The sequence below is a fragment of the Arachis hypogaea genome, chromosome 5 (genome assembly GCF_003086295.3).
Source record: "Arachis hypogaea cultivar Tifrunner chromosome 5, arahy.Tifrunner.gnm2.J5K5, whole genome shotgun sequence".
In the NCBI taxonomy this organism is placed as follows: Eukaryota; Viridiplantae; Streptophyta; class Magnoliopsida; order Fabales; family Fabaceae; genus Arachis; species Arachis hypogaea.
The window spans coordinates 23,591,785-23,603,505 of record NC_092040.1 but is presented as its reverse complement, the minus strand read 5'-3'; the positions used below and the strand labels follow the sequence as shown (position 1 = coordinate 23,603,505).

The window sequence follows — 11,721 nt, the reverse complement described above, 5'->3', positions numbered from 1 at the left end:
TTTGCCAGTGATAAAATAAAAAAGAGATAATTTAAAATAAAATATTAAAATCGACGACGATGTCGTTTATTATTTTAGCAACCTTTTAACCTCTTACTACTATTGTTACATTATTGATGAAACATTAGTTAAAAATTTTTTTCTTTTAAAATTGACAGGCTGGTTGTCGATTTTAATAATTAAAATATCGACGACTTTTGGCGTCAGCTAAAGTGTTGATTTTTATTTTAACTAAAATTGACGAAATAACCGTCGATTTTTATCCAAAAGAACACCACTCCCGTGTTTGCTTCTCGCGTCCGTTGTTTCACTCATCTTCCCAAAATTTAACCCCAATCCTTCAGACAATTAGGGTTCAGGTGAGGCTTCTTCTCCTCCAACGTCCGAGAGTAGAGACCAGAGACGGAGTCACAGTCACAGAGAGAGGCAAAGAGCAGAGCTGCCTTCTTCTTCTTCTTCTTCTTCTTCTTCTTCCGCCGAACCCGCTTCTTCTTCTTCTTCTTCTTCTTCTTCTGCCGAACCCGCTGCCGCGCCATCCTCTTCGTGTAACTCTCTCTCTCTCTCTCTCTCTCTCTCTCTCTCTCTCTCTCATTGCTATTTGTGAATATGCATGTAAGTTCTTCTTTTTCCATAGATTCTTCGTTGCAACGTCTTTGTCGATCACTGTCGCTGTGAGCCCGTAGCCAGAGCACGTTGCTATCGCAGCTTCTTGTAAGTTCCTCTCTGTCTCTCTTTGATTATTATATTTTTTTTGCAATTTTTGTATCTACTATCTTCATCATGAAATTCTAAATTTGCTTTTGTTAAACCTAATTAGCATAATCAATTGATCACATTACTTCAGCTTAACTAGTTTGGTAAACCTAATTGCGTTTGTTTATTTTGCTTTCATTAATGTGGAATCTAGCTTGTCTTTTATTAATGTGGAATCTCTTTGCACCGATACATTTGGCATGCTTCTTGTTTGGTTGCCGCGGTTAGCTTCTACACATGATGTAATTTTGCAGTACGTATCTACTGAGCAATCACTTCGGTTGCATTTTTGTACTGTGTGTTTCATAGACTATGCTTTGCTTAGACTTTGAAGGATCAGGTGAAAAAAATGTGATATATCTGAATTTCTATACTTTGTTTGTGTCTAAACTCTTAACCTTATTTTTATCAAATTTCTATCTTGTTTTTTACTTGCTGATTTCCATTCTCATTATTGTGCAATATCATTGTATCATCCTAAATATTGTACAATTTTTGTGTAGCAACTTTTGTGAGCTTCCTATTGGTTCAGTTTGTCTTGCTGATGTTCAGACCAAGGGGTGAGGTTTGATACAATGTTTGAGTTTTTGTGATTCTTTGTTCTATTTGATCATAAATGTTATATATTGCGCCAAGATTGATCTGAGCGCTTACTCTCAGGTCACTCATAGAATGTCTAGGAGTCTCCATTAAGTTATCTCCTGTTTTCCTTTAATCTGCAAAGGAGGATGGGTGAATAGTTCCGTTGGTGCAGTATGTGGTTTCCCTTGCTATCACAGAAGCAGTGGAGGATATTTGCAACAAAAATGTATTTTCCTCAAATACATTCTAGTCGTAAAGGTACTTATGTGTACTTTTTTTCTTTGACTGAACATAAAACTCAAAAGTGCAATGGACAAAAGAAAAATGATTCCCCACTTTTTCTTGTTTTCAAAAAAGTAATCATCACATCATAGGTGCTGATAATTGATAAGGCAGCTATAAGAGAATTTCGTTTAAAAGATTTAGTATGTTACAAGAATTTGAAAAGCCTTTGAAGCTCTCTCTACTAGGATAATGAGTACTACTAATGCAAGGAACATGAGATGGAATAGAATAGACCAATGGCTTGTATTTTCAGCTATTCTTTTATTGCAAAATTTTTTATTCCTCTCTCAGATACTTGTTGAGACCACAACCTCTGTGAGTGTAACTCAACTTTCTATGATTATATTTAGTAGTATTATTATGAGATACTTAAGCATCATCAATTATTAAATGAATGATTTCAGGTGCATATTGTATATATGGGAGATAAGATATATGATAATCCAGACACTACTAAAAAGGTTCGCCACAAAATATTATCTTCACTTCTAGGAAGGTATGGCTTTGTAGTACTTTTCATATATCCGTTAGTTTCAAATGGAGCTGGTATTGTAATAATGCATTGAGATTCAAGAAAATAATATATCAAGTGTCCACGTTCTGTTCTAAAGCAAAGAAGCTGCAAAGAATTCAATTCTTTGCAGCAATAAGCATGGATTTTCAGGATTTGCTGCAAGGTTAACAAAATCTCAAGCAGAAGAAGTAGCAAGTATGATCTTTGAACCAATTAATCTTATTATTTTTTAACCGTTTAAGCACATTTTAAAAGCTACATTTATACTATGTATTACAGAATTTTCCGGGGTAATTTTTGTCATTCCGAATCGGATACACAAACTTCACACAACAAGAAGTTGGAATTTCCTTGGTATCCATCATTCATCTTCAAACACTGTTTCCAATGAGATCAACTTAGGTGAAGGAACCATAATAGATGTCTTCGACACAGGTAGTGCTTTCTTTTCCCCCTCTTACACATAGCTAAGTAAGCGCTGAAAAATGGCAATGTAACAAAAAATTAGTGACTTCTCTTTGAAGGAATTTGGCCAGAGTCTCTGAGTTTTAACGATGAAGCGATGGGAAAAATCCCATCAAGGTGGAAAGGAGTTTGTGAAGTGGAAGAGCAATTCAGTTCCAAAAACTTTAGTACTCTTTATTCTGTAATACACCAAACTTTTTTGACATTGTTTCTGGTTCTAAATGCATTTTTTATATGCATTTTTTTGCCATTTGTATGTTTTATTCTATTAGATTAATCTTTGTGCTCCAAGGTGTGAGATTAAAACAAAAATTAGTTGTGAGATACCCCCTCCTAATTCATTTACTTTTTTTTATTTTCAAAACAAAAATTGATGGTAAATTTGAGAAATTGACAAATTCTTCATTGTGGCGTGTAAAGTTATTAACTTTGTTTTTAACCTATTTTTTGGTGTGACTAGTAGCAAATAGCCTAATATTGTATACAACAGTGATTTGAGAAGCCTCATCATTTGGAAACTTGGAATTTCTTCAGCCAACAAGGAAGAAGAATTGGTATGCTATTTTTATATTCTTTAAAAGTGCAAATCCTTTATTTTATCCTATTAAATAGAAAAATCATGTCCTTAAATTCTAAATCTTATACTATTAACTTTCAAAATTTAAAATTAGGTGTATTCTTGAAAACAGTTTCTAACACAATTGTTGTCTTACTAGACTTATTTTTAAAAAATTTAATATAATCTCATATATAAATAAATCTCATATATTATCTAATTAACCATAGAGTGAAAGCTGACAAGTCTTTTAATAATATTACTGTGGCTGCTCTGAATCAACACGGCCATGGCCACGAAGAGGCGGCTCTACCGGAGAATCATCCTCTTGGAACCTCACTTTGGCACCAACGCCCAAGGACAAGCTCAAGAACATCCTCCTCATTACCATCAACACCTTCCACTCCTTCTCGATGGTAATCATTAATTGATGACATGTTTCAATTAAGTTCCTAAATTCTTATGATATTCTTGATTTCAATAGGATCATCAAATCATGTATTTGATGCAGAAAATGCTGATTCTCCAAGAACTGATAAGGTTGAGTCGATTCAAGATCGAATTCTGCCATTACTGGATGAACTGAAAGAAACTACAATTAACTCTGGAAATGAAAATGATGTACTAGGGTAAGTTCTTCATATCAATTCACTTTCATTTAATATGGATTTAGTCTTATGCTTTATGTGCAATACCTAGAAAAGAGTAGTAGTACCAATTTGGAACAATTTGAAAAAATAATAATGAAATATTATTCCTTTTATGTTACTATACAATGAATGGGAAATTGAATACTAAGAGTGCTTTACATAGTTTGGGTGTTGTCCTTCAGAAGCTTTTGGCAGATCATGCATTATCGAGTGGTCAGTAGAGCCTATTTTCTAGGGTATGTCCAAATCATAGCTTATATTATTGAGAATGCATGCAGCTGATCACAGTAATTGATCATGTGTTTCAGACTTTTCTAAAACATAGGCATTATTTAAATGAGAAACTAGGAGCTGTTGCAATGTATGTGAGATATGAAGAAACACAGTAATTTATCTTGTCTTGAGTCTTTATGTTAGAGGATTATTTATTATTTTGATAAGTTTGTAAACTTGTTATATAATATTTAGTATAAATTTTATTTTTATATTTACAAGTTTATTTGTCTTGTTATCTAATATTCTGTATAAATTTTATTTCTATATTTAAAAGTTTATTTGCATTAATTGTTTATTATTTTTCAAATAGAAAAAGTAATTAAAACATATAACTATTAAAATCGACGGTAAAACCATCGCTTTTTAAAATTAAAATAGACAAAAACACAAAATATAGATGAAGAAATTGTCAGTATCTAAATAATTAAATCGACGGCAACTGTGTCGATTTTATTGAATCAAATATCGACGGCAACGTTGTCGATTTTATTAATAATATTATAGACAAAAATATTGTCAATTTTATTGAATCAAATATCGACAGACATGGCGTCGATTCTATATAATAATATCGACGGCAATGTTGTCGATTTTAGTAATAATGTAAAATCCCCAAACTTATATTATAGACAAAAACACCATCGATTTTATTAGAAATTTAAAAAATCGACAAGCTTAATAGCGACCACCTCTGCCATCCATTTTTTCATTGAATTTTAATATTATCAATGGCTTAGCCGTCGATTTGGCTGTCGATTTTAAAGATGTTTCTTGTAGTGAGTGAAGGCTTTCAATAAAACTGATAAGTTAGTCTTCATCAAATTAGTTATGAATAGCTTATTGATATATGTATACTTTGACTTGTATAAGACGTCAAAAACGATTGCTGAGAAGTTGATCTCACTGCAAAGAATATTTTCGTGGAGTAAAGAAGATGACAAAAATGAAATGACTTTTTTTCAAAAAGATAGTTTTTCAAAAAGTTTTTTTTTCAGATTCAAACTAAAAAGAATTTGTCATAAGAGATTGTGGGTTTTGGAATGGGTTAGAGAATATTTATAACTTTTAATGAAGACGAGAGTTAAACCAATGATAACTTAAACTACTAAATCATCTTCATGGTATGCTAAGGTCTGTTAAATTAATAATAGACAGAGAAGATAGAGTTGTATGAAAGTTTGATAAAGAATATGTATTTATTACTAACTCATTTGTGCATATTTTACAGACAAAAATGCTACCAGAGGACATATCAAGCATCAACTTCACTAAAGCGATTTGGAGAGATTTGGTCTCGCTAAGAGTTGAGTTATTTGCATAGTTTGTCTTTTCAAAAAGTTTTTTTTTCAGATTCAAACTAAAAAGAATTTGTCATAAGAGATTGTGGGTTTTGGAATGGGTTAGAGAATATTTATAACTTTTAATGAAGACGAGAGTTAAACCAATGATAACTTAAACTACTAAATCATCTTCATGGTATGCTAAGGTCTGTTAAATTAATAATAGACAGAGAAGATAGAGTTGTATGAAAGTTTGATAAAGAATATGTATTTATTACTAACTCATTTGTGCATATTTTACAGACAAAAATGCTACCAGAGGACATATCAAGCATCAACTTCACTAAAGCGATTTGGAGAGATTTGGTCTCGCTAAGAGTTGAGTTATTTGCATAGTTTGTCTTGGTTGGCAGGATGAATACTAAGGAGAGGCTAAGTCGACTAAAAATTATTGGTCTAAGGGACAATACCTGTGTCTTATATAAAAAAATAAATTTATTCTCACTTATTTTTTGACTATGAGTTTTGTTTTTGCAAGTGTAATGAACTTAATTGATAAATTCTGGTAGGTTATGATTTGTTCCAAGCACAATATAACAACATTTTGAGAGCTGGTTGTTGAAATTTTTTGCGATAATTTAAAATATTTGTTTGGAAAAAAATAAACGGATATTGAAAAATAAAATAATAGGTGTTGTGATAATTATTGATAGATTATTTTTGAACTTTAAAAAATAAAATTATATAGACTCTTTTGTTGTTGATGAAAATATCAAAAATGACAAGGATAATTTTATGTATCTTTTGTTTTTTTTTTTATTATTTCATTTGTTTCTATCTTGATTTGTTGAATTTTTTGATTATAAAAAAGTAAATTCTACTCATTTTACTTCGGATATACTATATCAATTTAAATGTGTATGATATTTAAAAAAACAACATGTTAAATTTTCAAATATTTTTTATAAATTATGTATGGTAAATATATGTGGTCGGGCTTGTTTGGGTGAATTCTAAAGAAAGATTTTTTTTCGAGTTATCTTTTTTAAAAAGATTTTATAGAGAAGTAAAAGTAATTTTATGTTTGGATATCTCATGCAAAAAGATTTTTTTATCTATTAATTATATTTGGGTATAACAATATAAAAATATTTTTTTGTTTATTTATTACATGAAAAATATTTTTTTAAGGAAAAAAGATCTTTTAAAAAAAGATGTAAATTACAGCTTCTCAAAAAAGATTTTTTTTTCTAGTGCTTTTACTTTTACTACTAGAAATTTACCAAACATACTAAAAAATAAAAAAGATATTTTTTATTAAAAAAATATCTTTTTTTAACAAAATAATGACGCCCAAACAAGCACCTCTTTTTTTAATAAGTTAGTATATGAGATAGAATAATACTATTAAAAAATTAAACTCACTTTTTATATTTTAAATTGGTACAAATTAAATAATTATTGCTTATTATTCATTAAACTAAACTCCTAATATAATTATGTTAAGCTTTAGTGTTATAAAACATTATTAATTAATCAATAAATACTACAAAGAATATTAGTAATAAGCCAAAAAGACAGTATTATAATTAGGTTGTTGACCTAATTTGACATATGAGATAAAGGCTTTCTTTTAAGTTGAGTGCATAAAAATAATAATAAAATATCAGAAAATCAGAAAGTAAGAACAAATGAAATAAGCGTCAATATAAAACTAAATATGTAAGTAAAATAGGATAAAAAAAGATTGATGATAAGAAAGAAAAAAGGTACTTATTGACAAGGTAAAAAAATTTGACAAATATTAATTGTATATAATTAGAAGGATAATTAGGTTTATTATTTAATTTTTTCAATGTTTTTAATTATCACTAGAATAATCCAATAATATTATATGCAATAAATATGTAATTATGAATATAATATACATAAAATTATAAATATTAAATTAAATGATATAATTTGAAATTATTATCACCCTTGTATTATTGAATATCATCCGAATTTTAAATTTTTACATTGCATAATTTAATTACAAGAATTCACGGATAAGATTAATTTACTTTGTAACTTTGTTAACAGTGAATTAAATCGATATTTATCTCATCAATTTAGTTAAGAATATTGTTTTCATGGAGTTACTTATTTGGGTGTTCACGTGTTGAATTGATTTAGATTTGGAGTGAAATTAAAATTAAACCAACTAAATTGTAATTGGTTTAGATTTATATTTTTTTGGTATGTACCTGAATCAAACTAAATTGATTAAGAATGAATTAATTCGATTCGAATAATTGAATATCCGATAAAACATAAATTCATAAAAAAATTAAAAAAGCAAAAATTTTATTTTAAAAATTCTATAAATATAATAATTGATAAATATGTAAAATAAAAAATAAGTCAATAATATGTTAATAATAATAAAATATTCATAATAAATCACAATTATAGTTAAATATTTAAGAAATTGTCATAAATAATCAATAAAAGTTATATATATATATAATAAGTACTTTTTGTCGTCCCTAAGATTTGAGGTCAAAATCAAAATCGTCTCTGACCTTTTTTTCTTATTAAAATCATCTCCAACATTATAAAACGTTATAAAATCGTCATTTTCTACTCCAATTATATTTTTTTGACCAAATTATCTTTAACTATTAATAAAAATAATATTAAAAAAAAATAAAACCTCACCCCACCCACACCTAGCATCTCTTCGTCTCCCCCCTCCCCACCACCCCAACCCACCCCCAATTTCCCTTCTTCCTACTCTTTGACCCTCCACCCCAAATCCCATCCCATCCCATCATCCTCATCAGTTCCCACCTTTCATCTTCTTCTTCTCATATCTTCTTTCTTCTTCATCTTCTTCTTCTTCTCATTCACAACAACAACCCTTCATCTTCTACTTCGTCTTCTTCATCTTCACCTCCATGCAGTGCAGAAAAGATCAAACTCGTTCACTATCGAAGCGACCATGGCATATGATGCAGATCTTCTAAAAGAGCCAACCGGTGTCGGAGCCAGATCCGTGGGTTATGAAGATGGTGGCGGTGGGTCCTTTCTCCTCTGCTTCTTCCTCATCCTCACATGGATCTCCTTCGCCATCCACCATTCCTCTTCTTCCTCCACCGTCCGCGTCCAACACTTTATGTCGCCACTAATGGAATCAGCCCGCGATGCCAACAGAGATGGAAAAAAAGGAAAGCAAAATTGGAAGGAGAAGAGAAAGGAGGGAACGACAAGGAGAGGGTTTGGAATGAAAAATTTAACTTCTGAGTAGTTGTTGTCATTGAGTTGTTGCTGCCAAGTTTTTTTCCTCCTTTTTCACTTCAAAATTGAGTTGCTGTTGCTATTGATGCAGTCAAAGACCAGAGAATCATTCCATTTTGCTTAAAGCATGCCACAGTCTTGTTTGAGTCGCATTTCCCGTTGGCATCTTCGGGTGTCTACTTCTAGCGGATCTGTGGGTATTTAAAGTAAAGTTTCGAGGCTTCGTTCTTCCAGTTTTGCAAGCTTTCTTAATATCCCTTCGGTATCCTTTTTTAATTCAGCTACCAGTGAATCCTGTTGTTTGAGGAACTCTGTATCTTTTTTATGGATGGATGAAGAATGGTGTGGTGATAGCAGTGATGATGACTGATGATGTAAGGGGATAGTGCCATAGTGGTGAGAATGGGGAGGATTTTTTTATTTGTGTTCAATGGCAAAATTGTCTGAAAAATGTTATTTATGGACAAAAGGACGATTTTATAACGTTTTGTAATGTTGGGAATGATTTTAATAAGAAAAAAAGATTGGAGACGATTTTGATTTTGACCTCAAACCTTAGGGACGAAAAAAGTACTTATCCCTATATATATATATATATATATATATATATATATATGGTACATCTCTAGTTGAATAACTAAGGGAATACAATTGAAAGAAACCTTACTGATATATTAAGAATTCAAAATCTTTCTTGTTGCACAAACTCGTTGTTCTCTGCTTCGTCTGCATAATTCATTGCAGAATTAACTTTTCACATGGTATCAAGAGCTTGAATCTTGAATCCATGGCATTCGTTGTTCCTGCTTCTGCAACCAACAACAAATATACACTCAATCCCATTATATACAAATTGGATGACACTAATTTTGTGACATAGAAACAACAAGCTTTCTTCACAATTAAGGATCAGAATTTGAAAGATCACATTGTTGAAGGAAAAGAACATGCAAAGCATGCTTCTGATGCTGAAAAATCCATTGGTAGCATCTCAAGTACGTACACTGAATGGATGCAAAATGATTCTAATCTTTGTTCTTGGTTTTTTGCATCTGTTGATGGTTCGTTCATGAACCAAATTGTACATTGCAAATCTGTTCTTCAAATTTAGCACAGACTTCATCAAATATTTGCTGAATCCACCAAATCAAAGATCAAGCATTTAAGAACTTAGTTCAAGAATGTCAAGAAGAACTCTCTCACCATCAACCAATACCTTGCTACCATCAAGAAACTTGTTGACTCTCTCACTACTCTTAAGTATGATATCTTGAATGAAACACATATAGAAGCCATATGTGATGGTCTTCCTGTAGGTTATTCACACTGCATTACACTTGTTCAAACCAAACCTGAACTCTTTACCATTGGAGAGGTTGAAACACTCCTTATTTCTTATGAAGAAATGCTCAAAAAGTTCAAACAACTTTCCATTGGATTAGCACAAGCTCAATTAGCTCAATCAAAATTTTTCAATCCAAGATTTGCTGGAAGAATCTCTAGAGGATGAAGAGGTGCTCGTGGTGAAAGATTTGCACGTGGTAGAAGAAATTCATAGCAAGCAATAAATCGTCTTTACTGTCAAGTGTGTAATTGTCTAGACCTTTTTGCTTTACACTACTTCTATCGATTTGATCAAGTATACAATGGATACTCTTCCGTTGCCAACACTGTATGGTACCTTGAAACCGGTGCAAGCTAAGCCACCATCTCACACATGATTTTGCCAACCTTATTTCTTCAATTGTAATAGGCCTGATAAACTATATATAGCAAATGGTTCTGGTATCTCTGTCAAACACATTGCTTCTTCTTCTTTGCTTAATCCTCATAATAATAATCTTTTTGCTCTTAAAAATGTTTTACGCATTCCTAAAATTGCAAAGAATATTATCAGTGTATCAAAGTTTTGTTTAGATAACAATGTTTTCTTTGGATTTCACCCCTTTCATTGTTTTGTCAAATCTCTGGTTAACAAGCAAACACTTCTTCAAGGAATTCTTAGACATAGACTATATTCCTTTGATAATTTGTGTGTGCCAACATCATTATATGATCATAATTCTGTTCATGCATTTTTAGCTTCTTGTAATCTCAATATTGCTTTGTGGCATAGAAGACTTGGACATCCTTCTAACTCTATTGTAAAAAGTGTCCTCAAACAATGTAATATTCTTATTAATCAAAATTCACCCATTGATTCATTTGTTTGTGATCATTGTTTTATGGCAAAAATGCATGCTCTCCCCTTTTCCTTTCTCAAATACACTTCTCCTTTTCAACTTGTGTTTATTGATATTTGGGGTCCTGCTCCATCAGTTGCTTGATCCGGGTTTTATTATTATGTGAGCTTTGCTAATGCTATTACACGCTATACTTGCTTATATTTGATGCAGTCTAAATCTCAAGTTTTCTCTACTTTCTAGTAGTATAAAGTACTGATGGAAAGGCAAACTGGCCACTTTCTCATAGCCATTTAAACTGATAATGGCAAAGAATTCCTTTCTAGCGCATTTAAGACATTTTTACAAGATCAGGGTATTATTTATTCATCGCCTCTCTTGTCCTTACACGTATCAATAACAAGAAGTTGTTGAACACAAATACAGACAAGTGACTGAGATGGATATTGAAAAGATATTTTTTCTTACAACTGCTTTCCTCATAAATCAGCTACCAACCAAAGTCTTAGATTTTAAATCAACCTTTGAGAAGCTTCACAACATTAAACCCAAGTATGACATGATCAAGATTTTTGGTTGTGCATGCTACCCCAACACCAGACCTTTCAACTATCATAAACTAGATTGTAGATCTCAACAATACATCTTCCTTGGCTATGCTCCTCAATCCAAAGGCTTCAAATGTCTTACTCGTGAAGGAAAAATTCTAATTGTAAGAAATGTTATATTTGATGAAAAAATATTTCCATCTTTAATTTTCTTTTCATTTAATTCTTTTGCTACACCTGATTTTTCTTCTTTGTCTCATACAATTACCTCTGTGTCTCCTATATATCTTATTCTCAATTCTAATTTCTTACCTATCACAGCAGAATCCATTTCTTCTATTTCTAATTCT

General features: G+C 31.1%; 1 protein-coding gene across 30 annotated transcripts; it reads left to right on the top strand.

Annotated features, from left to right (window-relative positions):
* Positions 1-254: 254 nt before the first annotated feature.
* Positions 255-5,971, top strand: LOC112800958 (subtilisin-like protease SBT3.6). 30 transcript variants are annotated; one of them, XM_072236890.1, is made up of 14 exons: positions 255-545; positions 635-711; positions 1,257-1,313; positions 1,478-1,593; positions 2,025-2,116; positions 2,232-2,329; positions 2,414-2,569; positions 2,659-2,780; positions 3,090-3,153; positions 3,457-3,571; positions 3,667-3,784; positions 3,988-4,041; positions 5,310-5,384; positions 5,665-5,971. In XM_072236890.1, the coding sequence occupies exons 8-13, from the start codon at positions 2,689-2,691 to the stop codon at positions 5,380-5,382; spliced, it is 516 nt and encodes a 171-aa protein (XP_072092991.1). In that variant the 5' UTR covers positions 255-545; positions 635-711; positions 1,257-1,313; positions 1,478-1,593; positions 2,025-2,116; positions 2,232-2,329; positions 2,414-2,569; positions 2,659-2,688; the 3' UTR covers positions 5,383-5,384; positions 5,665-5,971. The 30 variants fall into 30 exon arrangements, 29 of the variants coding, with proteins under 29 accessions (XP_072092991.1, XP_072092989.1, XP_072092987.1 ...); XM_072236888.1 differs by having other exon boundaries at positions 1,414-1,593; positions 2,025-2,081; positions 2,265-2,329; XM_072236886.1 differs by having other exon boundaries at positions 1,414-1,593; positions 2,025-2,081; positions 2,248-2,329.
* Positions 5,972-11,721: the final 5,750 nt, after the last annotated feature.

Excerpts from the sequence above, each read along its gene's own strand:
- LOC112800958 (XM_072236867.1), top strand. Across the intron at positions 2,117-2,231 it reads TTATCTTCACTTCTAGGAAG|CAAAGAAGCTGCAAAGAATT; the intron begins GTATGGCTTTGT and ends TCTGTTCTAAAG. Across the intron at positions 2,330-2,413 it reads TCAAGCAGAAGAAGTAGCAA|AATTTTCCGGGGTAATTTTT; the intron begins GTATGATCTTTG and ends TATGTATTACAG.